Raw genomic sequence first — 21,000 nt, forward strand, 5'->3', positions numbered from 1 at the left:
GATTTTCATTACCAGATATGTAATATGTTGTTTGGGCACAGTGAATTTGTCCACAGAGGGGTACTAGGGTGGTATAGAGGGAGGATCTCGCTTTTGGAGAAATTTATACGTAGGCATGAGCAAGCTCAAAGGGAGGTAAAGATGGCTTGGATGTGGAGTATATCAGCTCTGGTTTTGGATGTAAATATTAAGATGTAATATTAGCCAAGGTTCTTGGTGTTCTATAGTTATGCCATGTAAGTTGTATTGGAATAGCAAGAAACGGCATAATGGTTCCAAGGCTGGATTAAACAGGATTGGTGTGATGGGGACAGCCTTGTCTGGTTCCCTTATGGAGTTTGATACCTCCTGAGATATGTCCAGCCGCAATTATATTTGCAATGGGGCTGAATACATAGTGGAGACCAGATGTAAAAAAGGACCCAAGAATCTGAACCGTTGAAGGACTAGAGACAGCCAGGGAATACTAACGTTGTCAAAAGCCTTATCCGCATTATTATGGCAAAATCCCCATCGGGGTTGGCTTTAGTGTGTTCAAGGGCCATAATGACCTTGTGGATAATGGAGGAGGCAGAGCGACCTTGGGTAAAACCTGCCTGTGAGGGGTGAATAAGAGAGGGCATTAGTTTAGCTAGTCTGTTGGCTATAATTTTTTACAGTATTTTGGAGTCTAGATTAAGAAGGGATATAGGCCTATAGGAGCTTGGTTCTGTGGGGTCTTTGCCTTTTTTGGCGATTAATTTAATATGTACCTGTTAACCCGAGGGTAGATATTTACCCCCCACTAGAATTCCCTGGAAACGAATAGAGGGACTACTATGTCTGCCGCCATTTTGTAAAATGCCAGGGTGTATCCATCCAGGACAGGAGCTTTCCCATTGGTTAGGGAGGATATAGCTTTGGATACCCCCTGGTATCTGATTAGAGCACTAAGTTGGGTCAGAAGAGGGGTATCTATCTGGGGGAGGGAGACTTGGTCTAGAAAAGCCTGAGCAGTGGCCATGTCAATTGGGTCTTCACCGTATATTGAGGCATTGTACTGTTCTAAAATCGTGACGATATCTTTAAAGGACGAAGTGGTAGTTCCTTGGGCGTCTTTGAGGGGTGATATGTGTGTGGGGGTATGGGTGCCCTTGCATAGCTTGGCTAGTAATTTTCCAGGCTTGTTACCAAATTTGTGGTATTTCAGGTCAAGGTGAGATTTATGTATTCATTCCTGTGTGTCAGCACACAGGTTGAAATTTTGCTTGGCTTCTCACCAGAGGTTTCGGTTCGTGGGAGAATTGGCATGCTGTAGTTGTGATTGGGCTGAGCGTAACAATCGCTCACTTCATGGTAACTTTTGAGGACGCTCTTTTTGTAAGCGGCCTCAAAGCCGATAATCCTACCACATAGTACAGCTTTACCCTTTCCCAAAAAAGATTGGGGTTGTTGCCATGAGCCGTGTTAGTAGCTGTGTATTCTGTCCTCGTCTCATGTACTACTCTGGAAAGATCTTGATTATGAGAGGGGGGGATGCCAGGTCAATGCAGAAGCGACCGTGATGAAACTGTGAAGACAGATGGATATGGGGCCGTGGTCAGAGATCACAATGTCGTGAATGTACGTTTCGGATGTGCATGAAAGAAGTGCAGAGTTGCAAAATTAGTTGTCAATTCTAGTAAAAGTATGATATGGTGGGGAGAAAAAGGTGCATTCCCTGCCTTCTGGATGGGTCAGATGACTCCAGATGTCTATTAACTGGAGAGCTTCGGCGAAGGTTGCAAGAGTGGAACCCAAGAGGGTGGGATGAGAGGGGGTGTCAGTTTGCCCCGTGACCTGTCTTCCGAGGTGTTCATGACTGAATTAAAATCACCTCACACTAATAAAGGGAGGTGTAGGTAAGGGGATAAGTGAGAGGATACAGTTTGAAAGAAAGTTTTAGTGGGGCATACACATTAGTAATGACTAGTTCTTTGTTGGAGATGCATATATGAGTAGTTAGGAGGCAACCTTCATCATCCTGCTTTCCTGAGATTACCTCACAAGGTAGATTTACCGATGCAGATCCAAACACTTGGCCCACCCAAAGATTTTGCATCCGTACAAAATGCTCCGAGGGGAGGTGAGTCTCAGTGAGGGCAGTGTCAGTTTTAAGACGCTTAAGGTGGTGAAGGATCATCATCCATTTATGGGGGGAGTGTAGGCCTTTTATATTCCAGGATGTGATCCTCATGGTGCTAGTAGTATCTCAGGATGGCTAAATGGGGAGTGTGAGAGCTGCTGCTTATAGATAAGTGACTGGTTTCGGTGAGGGATATTGAAATGCAGTTATGGTACCCAGGAGATGGGAGGGGGAGGTTAGAGAGTATAGGGAACTGAGCCCGGCAAGGGCAGGTGGTAAGGATGGTGGGGGAGTGGAGCAGAAAGGGAAGATAGATCTCTCTGAGGTAGGAAATGACTAGAGAAATAAAATACAAAACAAACTAATAGCAAAAGAAGCTTGGACTTCGCTTTCTTCCACATGTAGAACTACTTCTGCATTACAGCATAACCGGAGAGGGGGGAAGGTGTTTGTTGACCAAGGGTCGCATCTTATAGGAGACTCAGGGTCAAGTGTGTGGGAAAGAATTATTCCTCAGGACCGCTGCAATGGGGAGATTTTCCACTTCTCCAGTTAGGTTAAAAAATATAGATACGATACGATCATGGGGTCCAGTGAAGTATAAGCTCAGAGGAGGACTTGTAGGAGAAGGAAAACAGGCTCAGTAATGACTGCTTTAGTGGTGTTTATGTGATCTAGAGTCTTCAGAGTAGCAGATCCTTTTCGTGGGTCTTTGCGTGGAGTGTGTAGATCCCTGGGGCCAGCGGGGGGGGGTGAGGCTTGCCTCCGCTGGAGAGATCTCTTGTGAAATATTTAGGTAGATTTGGAAGTAGGAGGCAGCTTCCTCCGGGTGAACAAAGGATTTTGTTTCCCCAGTATGATCGGTGAGCCTCAGAGTAGCAGGGTATGCCAGAGTGAATTTTATGCCTTTTAGATGCAGGGCCGAGCAAATGCATTGGAAGGCCTTCTGCTTGCAGTACACCTCCTAGGAATAATCAGTAAACAGCATCAGCTTATGGCCATCCAACTGAAATGTGCGTGCATTTCCACAGGATTTTAGTATAGCTACTCGTCCGAGTAGTTTAGATAACGAACGATGATTGGGCGCGGGGTATGGCATTTGTTAGAAGGGGCCCTCATACGGTGGGCTCTTTACACTGTACATGGAGTTGCAATCCCCAGGGTTTCCATGAGGCATGTGGAGCAGATGTCCACCTGAGAACCGGCATTGTAGGTTTCAGGGAGGCCAATGATACGCAGGTTGTTCCTGCATGAATGATTCTCTAAGTCATTCAATTTGTCTAATATGTACTGCTGGGTCTGGGATGCTTGTGACACTGCAGTGTGTGAGCTCTGGAGTTCTTCTTCCAGTTCTGATATGCGGTGCTCAGCCTCTGAGAGCCTGCCTGCATGGTCCCTCAGCTTTTTGCGGAGCTGATCTATGCCTGCTGTGATAGTTCTGTTCACCACTGAGGTGATGGTGGGTGAAAGCAGGGCTGCTAAGTCAGCGCTATCCTACCATATTCCTCCTCACAGAGCACAGGAGCTGCGGTGGTGTGTGAGGCTAGGAAGCCTGTCGCCGGTAGAGCCGTTCTGTCGGCCATCTTGGCTATCTGTAGCTCTGATGGTGGCTGAGCAGGGATAGAGCCTTGATCAGTGCCTGAGCCTCCGTGGATGAGGAAGGTATCCATCCACGCTATCCCAGGGATGCGAGGGAGATAGAGAAGGAGTCAGGCTGCCACGACCTACTGGGTAAGTGGCTGGCTTTGTAACTGTCCCCTCCGGAGCTGCTGTCTCATGCAGCTTCTACATGGGTGCCAAAACTGGAAGTTCTCTGCTATTTGTTTTAATTAACATTTACTGGAAATATCCTTCAGCATGTGTATTTTAAATAGTACTGCAATAGGTTCTTTTTAGGATGTCATCCTGGACCAGTGCTGAGCATTAGCAGAGTCAGATAAGTTTCCCTGATCTTATCTAGCCAACTCTGCCCTAGATGAAAAACAGTGGGGAAAAAAAAAGAATTACAGAATGAAATGAATAAAAAAAAAAATACCCCCACACCACTAACAAACAATATGCATGACATTCACTTTTTTTTTGTGTGAATACAAACCTATATTAACAACATCAAGGCAACAGTTCCTATATGCTCAAACTCAGATCTCTCTTATGTTAATGTTAGACACATAACTTTCCTGGAAGCATAGTCTTTCAATTGTGGGTGTTGCAATCTAATGTTAATGGTGAAAAACCTCTTTGTGGACTTTGTGTTTGGGCTTTAACACTCCATTGTATTCTGTAAAAATGATGCAGAGATAATATTTGTCTAGGCAGAAGGCTTTCTTGATTACATTTTGGGCAAATATCTGAGCTGAACAAATATAGGTTGGGATAGTCTACAAATGCAAAAAGTTATTTGGTGCAAAGCCAAACAAAGAACTTGAGCTGCACACCACAAATGTACACCAAAATAAAAATAAAAAATAAGGCAAAGCATAGCTACAAAACAAATATATAAATTGTATTAAAAAACAGCAACATAAAAACACGAAAATACTAACAAAACTTCAGAAGATTTTAAATATAATAGCATAACAAAATTAAAGCTACGAGTGAGGTCTACTTCGTCCATTCCTGAAGTTGATCACAACAAAAATAGATTAAAATAAAAAAGGAGGTAAACAGCACAAACTCAAAACTCATAAAATGCAAGCTGAAAACTATAGGAAATCACCAAGCCTATATAAATAATGCAGAAACGATATTAGTGCAGCGCATAAATAAAACAGTCTATGTAGAAAAAGAAAGAATCCCTCGTTGCATGAAGAGGAGAACAATTCTTCTGTACAAAGTGACGTTAACCTCCACCCCAGACACGCAGATGTGCTTACCAGACAGGGTGGACCTCTTATTACAGGAGGTTAAAAATGCAGGTAATCAGGAAGCCCACGACCACTATAGGTGTCCAATACAGCCCCGCAGGAGAACTCTCCAATACAATGGTAGAGGGGATATCAGCCGGTGTCAGTGGAAGAGACATGCAGCAATCCAGAAAAAGGGAGGAAAGAAAGCTCTAAGTGCACTCCGTAAGGATAGGAGGTAAATCCAATAAAAGCTTTATTCAATAAAAGTTTTATAAAGTTTCATATCAGGCTCCTGGGTGACACAAGTCCGACTGTACATAACGCCGTGTACGGGGGCGGAGCTTCATCTCACACTTCACCCGCTGCCATCTCAGCTGTTTGGTGCGAACAACCTGTTCCTATGCGTGCTGTTTGAGCTGCTGTTTATACGATTACATCCTTCAGCACTTGTTATAAAACTTTTATTGAATAAAGCTTTTATTGGATTTACCTCCTATCCTTACGGAGAGCTTTCTTTCCTCCCTTTTTCTGGATTGCTGCATGTCTCTTCCACTGACACCGGCTGATATCTCCTCTACCATTGTATTGGAGAGTTCTCCTGCGGGGCTGTATTGGACATCTATAGTGGTCGTGGACTTCCTGATTACATGCGTTTTTGACCTCCTGTAATAAGAGGTCCACCCTGTCTGGTAAGCACATCTGCGTATCTGGGGTGGAGGTTAACGTCACTTTGTACAGAAGAATTGTTCTCCTCTTCATGCCACGAGGGATTCTTTCTTTTCTACATAGACTGTTTTATTTATGCGCTGCACTAATATGCAATAAAATAAAAAACTAGGATGTATCCAGTCACGTTATCCACAATATAAACAAAATGAGTTGGTAAGATCACTCAGTTAGTCATAAATGATTTCATAAGCGTGCCCCAGGATTGGGTTCCCAGGATGCTCTGACAGTTATGGGTTCTAGCAATCATGCATATGTGGGAGATTTAAGGTCCATTCACACTGCAATGCATTGACTTGCATTGGCATGTTGCATTGACATGCATGAAAGGGTAACTCCGCTATTAATATAGTGTATACAATACACACAAGACACATTGAAATTGAATGTTAATTAAAAATTACCTTTCCTTTTCAATGTGTTGTAATTTTCTGTAAAATGCAATGCAATATGGCTACCTGTAGGTGTTCTGTACACAGGTGTTGTACAAAACACCTCCCAGAATGTCATTTCCTGCTTGTGTGATTGGCTTACTGGTTTTCCCTGAAGTGTGCTTAAGATACAAGTCAGATTTTGAGCATCCCCTGCAACAAAATGTCATTTTTGGTTAAATACTCCCAAAGGGAAATCACATCTAGGATGCAGACCTTGCCAATTTCCTCAGCAGAGCCCTGCAAATGCAGCAGCTGATTGATAATTATAAAACCACTTCCATACTGATGTACATGGACACAGACAAACAGCTATTTCTTCTAAATATCAAAAGGTAGGAATCTGCAACAAAGTTTGGTAAAATCCCTGAAATGTGCAGATCACCCCGCGGGGAATGTTTTTTTTTCTCACCAAAAGTGGAGTTACTCTGTATGTTATGTTTTAACATGCACAGCCAAACTAATGCTGACCTAATATGTTTCTTGTGCGTTGATGTGTGTTGAGCTACACTCTTGTCTATATTCCTATTGCATACATTCCTGGATCACAGGCTCATCTGTAGTGGGTGCTGCAGCGATTACCTGGACACTGGGTATCACAGGACAATATACATATTTGCCAGCACACCATGGATCTTCAAATGCAGTCCAAAGCTTTTATTGTAGAGAGATCACATCCCAAAGCAACAAGTGCAACATTTGCGAACCATGCAGGACCCCTTCATCTGTGTCACATGCCTGACGAAGGGGTCCTGCGTGGCTCCGAAACTTTTCCACGAAACATTCCTTTGTAATGAGATCTCTCTACAATAAAAGCTTTGGACTGCAATTAAAGATCAATGGGGTGCTGTCAAATATGTATATTGTTGAGCTACACTGACGTAAGTTACCACTGACGTGCTGAAAAATTATGGTTTGCTCCACATTTTTTTCCACTGAAAACCATTGCACATCAGCTCAGCACACCAGTGTAAACTGCTCTCATTTACACACCTTATTTTTTACAGGTCCCTGTGTTGGCATGCATTGAAAAAAAATGTGGCCACATGTCTTGGGTGAATGGCCCCTTGAAAGAAACAGCAGGTGTATGGGCCCGCTTCCTTGTCCACATATCACAGCAATCATATGTAAGGTGCAGTCACTCTATAACTCCGGCTGACTCCCAGTGATCCTAAAATCGGTCAGATACAACAACATGACTTTTCTGATTTAGAATTAACACACACCACTCAGTTAAAGAAACTGACACAAAATTGTTAGCAGGTTTATTTTCCAAAATTTAAAACTTAGCTCAGTAAAACAAAAAAGTAGACCAAGGTTCCTGTCATTCATCATTCCTTATTATAGAAAGTAACCCGACATTTTATCTATCCAGGCCACAACTGCTCTAACCCTTCTCTCAGTAGATGTGACATAATTGCCCTTCCAACAATGTAATAGCACAGTGCACTCTTACATTGAAAGGTCAGAAACAACTTGTCAGCGACATGTTCAGGGCAAGGTTAGCAGGGTCACTCCTCATAAAATAGGTAACTATAGTATAGTTCAATAAAAGCCTTGACCTCAAGCCTGGAGTAAATTGTGTTGTCATGGCCCTGTGCATCTGCACTCACCTGAACATTATAACCTAAAACAGTCTATTGGAAGTTAATGCGCCATTATCAGGATTCTGCAGGCACATTTTTAAAAATAAAAACCAGCATCATTTTTCAAATTTCCTTATATATCCAGAAATTACATTTTCAACTTGATAACCTTGCTGTACTTTCTTTCCTAATGATTATAACGTAATGCTACTTCCTAGTGGAGAATCCATTAACTAGGCATCTATTATTAGTGAAACTACTTCAAATGTAGCAGAAACCTGAACTGTTCTTCTTTTAATAGATTTTTTGAAACTCGTATTTTTAGAATACAGATAAAGTTAGAGGTGACTGTAAAAGTATACATATGTGCTGTATATGGCCAAAAGTATATAGACACCCTCCAAATGATCCTGGGTTTCCACTGAAGCGTACAGCATACAAAGGCATTTTCAGCAATTGTGCACTTCCGACTATGTGACAACAATTTAGAAAAAAACATTTCTGTTTTAGCATAACTTCACCCCTTTGCACAAAGTCAAGTCCATTAAGACATGTTTTGAAGAATTTGGCGTAGAAGAACACAAGGGGTCTCAATAGATCCCTAAACCCTATTAAACATCCTTAGAAATTAATTGGAATGCCAATTGAGAGCCTGGTCTTCCAGTCCAACATCATTACCTGATCTCATAAATGCTCTTTAGGCTAAGTGGGTACAAGATCCCACAGGCACACTCCATAATCTTAAAATAAATACTTCGCAGAAAAGTTAGAGTCATTATAGGGTTGGGGGGACTACATATTAATGGCAATGATTTCTGAATCAGATGTCCAACAAGCTCATAGAGGTGTGATAATCGGATGTCTACAGGCTTTTGACCATATCCTGTACATGTCTGTACCAGGAGAGTTTATCTTTGGAGAGTGTTCTTTTTTGTGCATTGTTCTAGAACATACTATAATTCAAAATATGTATTTCTTTTATTCAAGGTGGAATTCCCTTTGTCCTGGTTGGTGAGTTTTTTCAGCAATCTCAACGTCCCGCAGCCTTTATGATCGCTGGCACAGTCAACTGGCTCAGCAACTTTGCAGTTGGACTTCTTTTTCCTTTAATCAGGGTAAACAATATGTCAGTAACTACTAACTACAGGGAAGTATTATGTTATGGCGGATTGTTTGCATAAAAACAACACTCTACCATTTCTGTATGTATAGACTTATTCCTGACCCTGTATTACCTTAGTTTCATCTATCACAATAGAATATTTTTCTGTCCAGGGGATGGCAACTCCAATCTTCGCTCTCTTGCTGAGCTATGGTGTGTATCTGTTACCTGGTTTCCTGCTGTGTGCTGTGCTACCTCGTGCTGGTCGCTGCCTCAGTACTGTGTCATGTAGTACTGTAAATTTCACGTGGAAGAACTACACCAAGTAGCAGGGGACCAGGTATTTAACAAGCCAGCAAGTGATGGATGCCAGCAGCTTTGCAAGAGGGTTAATATTTCATAGTTACCAACATTGTAAAAAAATTTTTAGGGACACTTTTTTGGCTGTAGGCGGAGTCTTGTTATAATTAGGGGGCGGGGCATGCATTTGTAGGAGTGGCACAGGGGGAAAGTAAAAATTCGGAGCGCTCCACGGTGAAAAGTGGGCGTGGTTTACGTGAAAAGTGGGTGTGTCTTCAATGGGCGTGGCTCAAAGGGGGTGTGGTTAGAGTCTGAGATGAATGAGGGATGGAGAGGGAAAGGGGGGGAAAGGGATGGAGGGACAGCAGCCCCAGATCCTACACAACAATGGAAATATGTGTATTCTAGAAAGTTTAACAATCAGCAGATAAAGATACTCCAAACACCTGGTGTTAGCACTTCAATCATCCCGGCACCAAGGTTGTTATGGTGTCAGGATGATTGAAGTGCATTATTTCTATTATTACATTGTAATATAAAATGAAATCATTCAACTCACCATAATGCCAAATCAGTGGGATCCCTGGGTGTTTAACCTGCCGTCCGTCCTTGCATCAGGTGCCCCCAGCAGAGTCCGTCCTTGCATCAGGTGTCCCAGCGGAGTCCGTCCTTGCATCAGGTGTCCCAGCAGAGTCCGTCTTTGCATCAGGTGCCCCCAGCGGAGCCCCCCTTACATCAGATGTCCCCAGCGGAGCCCCCATTACATCAGGTGTCCCCAGCGGAGCCCCCCTTACATCAGGTGTCCCCAGCGGAGCCCCCCTTACATCAGGTGTCCCCAGCGGTGCCCCCCTTACATCAGATGTCCCCAGCGGAGCCCCCCTCACATCAGGTGTCCCCAGCGGTGCCCCCCTTACATCAGATGTCCCCAGCGGAGCCCCCCCTTACATCAGGTGTCCCCAGCGGAGCCCCCCTTACATCATGTGTCCCCAGCTATGCCCCCTTACATCAGATGTCCCCAGCGGAGCCCCCCTTACATCAGGTGTCCCCAGCGGAGCCCCCCTTACATCAGGTGTCCCCAGCTTTGCCCCCCTTACATCAGATGTCCCCAACGGAGCCCCCCCTTACATCAGGTGCCCCCAGCGGTGCCCCCCTTCCCCCCTTACATCAGATGTCCCCAGCGGAGCCCCCCTTACATCAGATGTCCCCAGCGGTGCCCCTCCTTACATCAGGTGTCCCCAGCGGAGCCCCCCTTACAACAGGTGTCCCCAGCGGAGCCCCCTTTACAACACAAGTTCATGAACAAGTAAAAAGGTTGCCTATGTACCGATTTTCACCATCATACCGAACAACATAAGCATAATGCTTTCAGCCTCCTAGTTAGTCTTCAGGCCTTCTTCTGTCTCCATACAGATCCAAGCTCAGGCTTCACACTGGTCAATTCAGACACCATCCATGGGTCTCTTCACACACCCACACTGCTCATACAACTGTTTGTCTCTATGGGAGGAAGCCCTGAATGTTGGTCAGTACCCTTAATATGAAGCGTGTGCACAAGCACAATATCTGCACAATTAGGGTGCTGGTTGTCTGCAAAACATACACTTGGGGCTGGAAGCTTCATTCCACTCATTACTTGTAAGAGCCACTGAGCTTCCGGACCCAGACCAAGATTTGCCAGCCCTGCAGAAAACAGAAAATCCAGTTTCCTTTGTGTGAAACATTCATTCCCAAGCATCTTAATGTGCATGGGTGAGAACCCTGGGTGACACAAAATCCTCTTTACATCATAACATGACTCAGCCTTGTCACATTGGTTTGTCACATTGTCACATTGGTTTCTAACAGCATAGAAACACCAATGTGAAACATTCATTCCCAAGCATCTTAATGTGCATGGGTGAGAACCCTGGGTGACACAAAATCCTCTTTACATCATAACATGACTCAGCCTTGTCACATTGGTTTCTAACAGCTTAGAAACACCAGCTGGTTGTTTAAGTTCGAGAGCTGGCAGGTTGTCAAGGTGTGCTCTCATAGAAAAAAATGAGCTTTTGCCTGTGTTCTAAGCTTTAGAAATTACATTTTCCCCACAGTGCTTATATATACAGAGATTAATTAGGGCTTGTTTTAACCACTTACCGACCCGCCATAATACATATACTGCGGCAGTCAGCATGTGCAGGCACAATCACGTGCATGTCCTATGCCTGCACCGGGTTTGTGCTGCGAACCCCCCGATCACATGATCACAATGTCAACAAGGCTGTTATGAATGAATTCATTCATAACAGCTGTGTTGCCTAAGCTGTGATTGGACAACACAGCTATCACATGGTACCTGGGCCAATCACAGCACCCTGTACAATGTGCTTAGCTGTAGCTAATAACCCATTCATGACAGTTGAAAACTTTGCTATTACAATGATATTCATTGTAACAACAAACAAAATGTAAATAAAAAGCCCTGATTACCCTCCCCCCCCCTCCAGAGTAGTACAGTGTTACTATAGTGACACTGAACTACTCTGATGACAGAGTAGTATACATTTTTTTTTAAAGTGTTAAAGAATGAAAAAAGTTGAATAAAAAAGTTTTTTCTTTTTAAGATGCTGTCACCGGTCAGTGTCCCTGATCACCACATCAGTCATATGATGATGCTGTACTGCACTGGTGACAGAATGTAAAAAGGGGTAATTTGGGAGGAATTTGTACTGTCCTGGCATTTTAGGGCCTCAAGAAATGAGATAGGCCGTCAGTACATTAGAATTTATCTTTTTTCAAATATACAGTATATATACCATAGTTTGTAGACTCTATAACTTTCACACAAACCAATTAATAATCACTTACTGGGATATTTTTATCAAAGCCATTTAGCAGTATAGGTTTTGGCCTAAATTTAAGCCAAAATTAGATTTTATTGAATATGTCAGAAAGAAAAATGTTTTTTTTTCAAAAATTTCAGTCTTTCATTGTTTATATCGCAAAAAAATATAAAACCCAAATACCACCAAATGAAAGCTCTATTTGTGTAAAAAAAAATTATAAAATTTTCACAGTATTGCATGGCCTCACAATTGCCAGTTAAATTAGTGCAGTGCTAAATAGCAAAAAATGGCCTGGTCGTGAAGGGGTTAAACATTCCAGAGTGTTAAAGTGCTTGTACCGCGTGTTCAGAATATGGAAATACTTTAGTGTGCATGATCTGGACACAGGTTCATTTTAAGCCTTGTTAACATGTATTATATCAATTACAATTATTTGCTGTACAAAGTAAGATATATAGATTGCAATTGCTTACCTCTCCTGCTAATAATGACAGTTATTAGGACTTAAAAGGTAAACCTGTACTAGCATAGATCCCAACTGTCCCTGATTTGGAGGGACTGTCCTTTATTTGGAGCAATGTCCCTCATTCCTCCTCATTTGTCCCTCATTTTGGTCTGATCTATATAGATGTATATACAATGCACTTTTTATCTATCAAAAAGTGTTTTCCAGCACTAAACCTTTCATCTGATTTCTAGATTTCTGCATTTGTAAATTCCAAAAGCCAATATAAAGGAATAGTAGTGGTAAAAAAATCACTCGTGGGTTTTACCAATCTTTTATTTTTTTTGCACAGTTCTCCTTTAAGGGGGCGTGACAAGGGGTGTGTCCTATGCCTGCTTACTTTTGCTGATAGGGGTCCCTCATTCCCATCTGTAAAAGTTGGGGGGTATGGTACTAGGGATCTATAGAGGCAGTCAAGGCTGACCTCCTTTTAGGAATACTAGTTGCCTGGCTGTCTCTGGATCTAGTATATACTAAGTTTAGTTACCCAGAATAAGCATGCAGGTTAGAAAGAGAGAGTGCGGTCAGAACAACAGATTGGCATACATGTTCCAGGTCTAAACCTCAAAAAATGAGGTCAGTGAATAAGCATAACAGCCAGACAACATTTTTAAAAGGAGAATCTCGTAATAGCAGTCTCTATATTGTCTAAGTGCTGGTTATAAAATAAGGGCACACCAGGATATATTGTGTTATACCACCTTAAATGGCATCACCTTCATAATAATGTTCCATCATAATAACTGGTAAGAGGATCATTCTATCAGCATATTAGTGTATAACAAGTGCTGTCAGCCACCTTCATTCTCCTCTGTGCTAGTAAGATAAATCTTGATTTTTTGCTTCTTAATTTGAGAGAAAATCCAAAGGCAGCTATAATTTTTATCAGCTATAAATGTCTTTGTGACCTCCTTCATGATGGTTGGAGCTTCTTCTGAAGACCCCGCAGTCACCAATCTCATTCCTGAGATCAATTTCTAGCATTTAATTAAAAGAAGAACTTTATACAGTTTGCTTAACAAGAACATGTTATATTATTTTTGTACTGATTAATGGCTCCCAGCACAGCAGAGGGAATTAGCTTCTTTAAAGTTTAAATCCAGCTAAAACTTTGTTTTATCAGTTTTGGTTAAAGAAGGATTAAAACCCTAACAGTTTTTTACTGCTATCTAGGACTCTGCTGGAGCAATTTTTCCTCATTTACTGTCCTAGTGACAACAGTTTTCACCAGGCAGGAAGTGAGGCAAAGCCTCCAATAGCAACACAAGCAGAAATAAAAACACTGGAGTCCCTGATAGTAGTAAAAAAACCTTACAGAAGTTCTAATCCTCTCCTAAACTATCCAAAACTAAAAATAAATAATACTAATAAATAAATAATGCAGCTGGACATATACATAAATGTGCAAAAGTTTCAGACAGGTGTGAAAAAATGCTGTACATTAATAATGTTTTCATAAATGGTAATAGTTTATTTTTATCAGTAAACAAAAGGGAAAGTCGATGAATAAACGAGTAATCCAAATCAAATCAATATTTGGTGTGACCACCCTTTGCCTTCAAAACAGCTTCAGTTCTTCTAGATACACTTGCAGACAGTTTTTGAAGGAACTTGACAGGTAGGTTGTTCTACCATCTTTATTTCTGCAAATGGAGTTGGAGATTAGGTCAGGATTGTTGGTGTCCTAAATGTGAAGAAATACAGGCAGATACTTATCCATGATGCCATACCATCAGGGAGGCGTGTGATTAGTCCCAAATTCTGCAGCAGGGCAATGACCCCAAACATACTGCTAATGTCATTAAGAACTATCTTCAGCGTAAAGGAGTCTTGGAAGAAGTGATGGTTTGGCTCCTACAGAGCCCTGATCTCATGGAGTCTGTCTGGGATTACACGGAGAGACAGAATGATTTGAGGCAGCCTACATCCACAGAAGATCTGTGGTTAGTTCTCCAAGATGTTTGGAACAACCTACCTGCTGAGTTCCTTCAAAAACTGTATGCAAGTGTACCTATAAGAATTGATGCTGTTTTGAACGCAAAGGGTGGTCACACCAAATATTGATTTGTATTCGATTTTTCTTCTTTTCGCTCAGTTTGCATTTTGTAAATTGATAAAAATAAACAATTAAAATATATGTTTTTTAAAGCATTCTTACTTTACATGTTAGATCATAAGTTAAATTAACCGCGCTCTCACTTGCACAAAAATAAAAAAGCTCATGAAAGTCCAGTGAAATAATGTCATAGTATCAGTGTTCTTTCAAAATATTCAAAAAAAGTATCCACCAACACCAAGGTAGTTTCACACCAGCAGTGCCTTTAGTGTCTCCTCTTCACCAACATACAAGCACACAGCTCACTCACCAGAAACATTTTACCCCTGTTACAGGCAGTCAAATATAGCATTGGGTAACATATGCATTCCAATATGGTGGAAGTGGCCTGTTACTATGCACTACCTATGCACTACCCTATGCACGTTTCGTCAGGAACGTCTGACGTCATGTCATGCGCATAGGGTGGGACTAATGTAAAACGTCACTTTTGCCACATTGGAATGCAGGTGGAAAGCATATCGGAGTTCCTGTAATGTTTTGCATGCTGTGACTTACTCTACATATTGTAAGTGTGATTTTAAATTCATTTTTAATAAACCTGGATATACTGCACTATAAGAGGCTTCTCTTTTAACCTCCTTTCTGAACATAGTCTGGTATGAGAATTTAAAGGCGCAGGGGTACCGCTACTGATGGTGTACCCTGGGATCCTAATGCGAGTGCAATATCAGTCGCCCAATGCTATATTTCACCGCCTGTAATAGGGGTCAAATGGTTCTTGTGAGGGAGCTAAGTGCTTGTATGTTGTTGAAGAGGAGACACTAAAGGTACTGCTGGTGTGAAACTAACTTGGTTTTGGTGGACACTTTTTTGGAATTTTTTTATTTTTGTGCAAGTGAGAGCGTGGTTAATTAACTTATTATCTAAACTTTTTTGGCTATGTTTAGCTATACAACGAGCTCTCAAATGTATAATTATTATTATTAATTTAATTGTTTTTGTACAATTTTGTTTTGTTTAAGTCACTGTAATTGTTGGCACTTTTTCTTGCGCGGGCTTAAGGTTATATTAACCTTTGATTGCTATTCTTACTTTACAGCATTTTTTCATACCTGAAAGAATAATTAACTAATTAATTACAAACCGCACTCCCTCTAAAGTGCCAGTGCAAATAGTTAACAATCACAAAATTATTGCAAAATTTGTGTAGAGATCTCAAAAAGGTGAGAAATAGTGTCCATAGTGACAACCATAAATGTCTTTAAGCTAAAGTCCAAAAAACAAAAAACACAAAAACATGAAGCATCAAAATGTTAAAATGTCGAGCAGTGAAAGCACAAAATCCAAATTCAAAACAAATAATGTTCATAAATTGGTGTAAGTATTCAAGACTTCTGGATAAATCCTCTTAATAATCAGTAATAATCAAGGGAACAGTAATCCACCACCATCACCGCCCACACAGCCTACTCACCAGATTGTGATGACTCCCATCACAGGAGTCAAAGGCGCTTCAAAGACATGCCAGAAAGCTTCATACGATCACGGCTTGGTCCAAGTGCTGCAAATCAGAAACGATGTGACTGTATGGACACTGGGTGGATGGAGACGGACCTGGCAAAGGTCAGTCCAGAGCCAGTATATGGCAATGACTGGGCACTGGCGGTCCCTGCTCGGTGTGTTCATCGCCAGTGTCCCGTCTTTGCCATATGCTGGCTCTGGACTGACCTTTGCCGGGTCCATCTCCATACACCCAGTGTCCATACAGTCACATCGTTTCTGATTTCCAGCACTTGGACCAAGCCATGATCGTATGAAGTTTTCTGGCATGTCTTTGAAGCGCCTTTGACACCTGTGATGGGAGTCATTACAATCTGGTGAGTAGGCTGTGTGGCCAGTGATGGTGGTGGAGTACTGTTCCCTTGATGTTTGCCGATTATTAAGAGGATTTATCCAGAAGTCTTGAATACTTACACCAATTTATGAACATTATTTGTTTTGAATTTGGATTTTGTGCTTTCACTGCTTGACAATTCAACGTTTCGATGCTTCCTGTTTTTGTGTTTTTTGTTTTTTGGACTTTAGCTTAAAGTCATTTATGGTTGTCACTATGGACACTATTTCTCACCTTTTTTAGATCTCTACATAAATTTTGCAATAATTTTGTGATTTTAACTATTTGCACTGGCACTTTAGAGCAAGCGTGGTTTGTAATTAATTTGTTAATTATTCTTTCTTTTTTCACTTTCCTTATGACGTGCTGCTCCTAAACACATATTATTTAATTCATCAGTTTCCTCCTGCGCGGGTTGGTGGTTTCTGCCATTTGCAATCATTTTTTCATACCTGCCTAAATTTTTTTCATAGTACTGTACTTTAGATAAAAAGCTACAAAATATGCATACTAATATTTGTTCATTACAGAATAAACTGTCTGGTTCAGTATACTGTATACATATGATGACTTTCTTTCATCGCGTCCGCTGCATGCCTGCTGTGGGGAGTGGGCAGCGCCCTCTGTGATCACAGTGTCCGGAGGACACTGCCAGCCACAGATTGAGGTAAAGAGCCAATCAGCTGCTCTTTACCACGTGATCAACTGTATCCAATCACAGCTGATCACCGATGTAAACAGAAGCTGGTTATCGGCACTCCTTTACTCATACTAACAGCATAAGGAGAGGAGAAGAGTGCAGATAACCGGCTTCTCTAAAAGGGACATGTACACTTATCAGGGAATTGATTATCGGTGTCCTGATTATCAGTGCAGTCCCAACGGTGCCCACCAGTGCTGCCAATCTGTGCCCACCAGTGCTGCCAATAAGTGCCCCATTAGTACCTCCTCATCAGTGTCACCTATGAGTGCTGCCTACCAGTGCCCACCAGTGCCACCTATGAATGCCCATCAGTGCCGTCTATCAGTGCCCATCAGTGCAGCCTCATCAGTGCCCACCAGTGCCACCTCATCAGTGCCCATCAGTTCAGCCTATCAGTGCCCATCAGTGGCCATTAGTTCAGTCTATCAGTGCCCATGAGTGCAGCCTCATCAACGCACATCAGTGAAAGAGAAAAATTACCTGTTTGCAAAATTTTATAACAAACCATGAAAGGTTTTAAAATAAAAAAACAGTGGTGATTAAATATCACCTAAAGAAAGCTCTATTTGAGCAAAAAAAAATGATAAAAAATGTAATTTGGGTACAGTGCTGTATGACCGCACAATTATAATTCAAAGTGCGACAACTGAAAATTGGCCTGGGCAGGAAGGGGGTAAAAGTACCCAGTAGGCAAGTGGTTAAAGATGAATTCCAGATGTGGATATTTTATACATAGTTACATTGGTCCAGCTTGAGCTAAAATAACCATCCATATACAATACCTGGCCGTTGCCACTGCAAGCTGGAAATCACAGAAGTAGACAACACTACTCCAATGATCTCCATTTGCTTCCACATCTCATGCAGAGCTGCTGGCCTGATGCATTCTGAATACAGGAGGTCGGTTTTTCGACATGGGCGCCATTCAGAAATTGCTTAGCATTTTCTGAATGAACGCAAAGTTTTCTCTGATTGGACGAGGTGGAGAGCGTGATATCACCTCCCCAACTTGTCCAATCAAGGAACATTTTGCATTAATTCAGAAGATGCAAAGCAATCTCTAAATTGCACCCCTGTCAAGCGGCTGACCACCGGTATTCAGAATGCATCAGGGCAGGTGCTCAGCATGGCATCAAGAAGCAAGTAGAGATCATTGGAGTAACGGTATCTACTTCAGTGATCTCCAGCTTCCAGGGGCATCTACCAGGTATGGTATATACATACTTACGTTGGTCCAGGATTGTAGCACATCAAGCCTTTGCACCAGACAGATATATTAGACACAAATGATTGCAGCTCTGTGCTGATAGACATGTGCAGGATGAAAAAATTTGTTTCGTTTTCGATTCGTTATTTAACTATATATACATTTTTTTTTCCTATTCTGTTTTATTGTTTTTTCTATTCTAGTCTTTTCTATTAGAATTCCATTTCATTCTATTTCTATATAACCATTTTATGAAATTCGAATTTCGTATAGAATGAATTTGCATTCAAATAGAAAAGATTAGAATAAAATAGAAAAGAATAGAAAAGAATAATTTAGAATTTCGTATAAAATGAATTTGAATAGAAAAGATTATTATAGAGTAGAAAAGAATAGACTAGAAAAACAATAGAACAGAATAGAACATAATATATATATTATATTTTATTCTATTCTGTTCTATTGTTTTTCTAGTCTATTTTCCATTATTTTCTATTCTAATCTTTTCTATTCAAATTCAAATTCATTCTATACGGAAGCCATTTTCCGAAAAAAAAAAAAAAAAAAATATATATATATATATATATATATATATATATATATATATATATAATTCTATTGTTTTTGTAGTCTATTCTTTTCTTCTATTCTAATTCAATTTCATAATTTCATTCTATATGAAATTAGAATTTCTGAAAATGGTTTTATATATATATGTAATATTATACATATAATATAACCATTTTCCGAAATTCAAATTTCATATAGAATGATTTTGAATTTGAATGGAAAAGATTAGAATAAAATAGAAAATAATGGAAAAGAATAGAATAGAAAAACAATAGAACAGAATAGAATAAAATACAATATATGTTTTTCTAATTATTATCTATTATTTTCTTTTCTATTCTAATCTTTTCTATTCAAATTTGATTTAATTCTATATGGTATTCAAATTTCTAGTCTATTCTTTTCTATTATTTTCTATTCAAATCTTTTCTAATCTAATTCAAATTCATTCTATACGAAATTCGATCTTCAGAAGCCATGTTCCGAAATTCGAATTTCGTATAGAATGAATCTGAATTTGAATAGAAAAGACTATTATAGAATAGAAAATAGAAAAGAAAAGCAGAAAAACAATAAAACGGAATTAAAAATAATATTATATATATGTATACTATTGCTTTATGATTTTATATTCTATTTTATTGTATGTTTTAGAAAATCCATTTCTATTGTTTTCAAATTTGATTCGAATTTGTTTTCAAATTCGATTATGTTTTCAAATTCGATTCGAATTTGTTCGCTTTTTTCGGATTCGTTTAAATTCATTACTTTTGTAATTCGGAAATTCGGATGCATACGAATTTCTAAATAATGAAAAATTCATCCGAATTTTGATTCGGAACGAAACGAAATGCACATGTCTCCTGAGTAATATGTCTTTACGTTTATTTTTTAAATACAAGCTGTGTAGTACCTGAATCTGACTTGGTGTCAGGCTCTTGCAATTCTCAGACTCAGACTGGGGGAGGGAGAAGTAGGACAAGTGTAAGTGTTACTTAACCGCTTGCCGACCGGCTCACGTCGATATACATCTGCAGAAGGGCACATACAGGCATATTAACGTACCTATACGCTGCCCTTCAAGAAGCGGCTTGCGGGCGTGCCCGCCGTAAGCTCCATGAGTATGATCGCGGGTCCCGCGGACTTGATGTCCGCGGGGATACCCGCGATCGTCTCACGGAGAGGAAGGACGGGGAAATAATTTAAACAAGCATTTCCCCGTTCTGCCTAGTGACAGGACACTGATCACAGCTCCCTGTGATCGGGAGCGGTGATCAGTGTCATGTCACACATAGCCCTTCCCCCCTACAGTTAGAATCACTCCCTAGGACACACTTAACCTCTACAGCACCACCTAGTAGTTAACCCCTTCACTACCAGTCACATTTACACAGTAATCAATGCATTTTTAATTGCACTGATCGCTGTATAAATGTGAATGGTCCCAAAATCGCGCCAAAAGTGTCCGATCTGTCTGCTATAATGTCGCAGTCACAAAAAAAATCGCTGATCGATGCCATTACTAGTAAAAAAACACTTATTAATAAAAATGCCATGAAACTATCCCCTGTGACATAGGCCTAGTGTGGGAAGCTCACAAGGCAGTGATCCGTGGCACTCTCATAAAACATGGGGCAAGACTTAAAAAACTAAGGACAGAACAAATGACCTCACTAATTAACAAATTACAGACGCTAGAAGCTACACACAAACAGACCCGACCAGACAACTGGGAGCCGAACTTGACACGATACATATGCAGATTACAGAACTGCTCCACTTTAAAGCCAAGGCGGCACTGCAAATCTCCCGAAAAAAAGTGTATGAATCAGGAAATAAATGTGGTAGACTGCTAGCACAATCTTTACAAGCTCAAAAGTTAGCATCCTATATACCATACGTAAACTCCCCCACAGGTCAAAAAGCGACTCTACCCCAACAAATTACCAACAAATTTAAATCTTATTATGAGACGCTATATAACCTGTCCTAGACACAACCAACACCAGAGCGAATAGAAGAGTACTTAACTACCTCCCTAATGCCCACCCAGTCAGCTGAAACACGCAATCTTTTAGATGAACCAATTACAATGTCTGAAGTGCAATTGGCAAGAGGCAGCGCCAGACCAGGGAAGGC

At 40.9% G+C, this 21,000-nt stretch overlaps 1 protein-coding gene across 2 annotated transcripts in view; it reads left to right on the top strand.

The window, feature by feature from the left end:
- The window catches only part of SLC2A9 (solute carrier family 2 member 9), a 689,875-nt gene that overhangs the window by 635,906 nt on the left and 32,969 nt on the right, over positions 1–21,000 (top strand). For both annotated transcript variants that reach the window (XM_073610132.1, XM_073610123.1), the window contains exon 12: positions 8,681–8,808. In XM_073610132.1, coding sequence (XP_073466233.1) covers positions 8,681–8,808 — 128 coding nt within the window. The remainder of the gene's footprint in view (positions 1–8,680; positions 8,809–21,000) is intronic.

Source organism: Aquarana catesbeiana, linkage group LG01, assembly GCF_042186555.1.
Source record: "Aquarana catesbeiana isolate 2022-GZ linkage group LG01, ASM4218655v1, whole genome shotgun sequence".
NCBI classification, from domain to species: domain Eukaryota; kingdom Metazoa; phylum Chordata; class Amphibia; order Anura; family Ranidae; genus Aquarana; species Aquarana catesbeiana.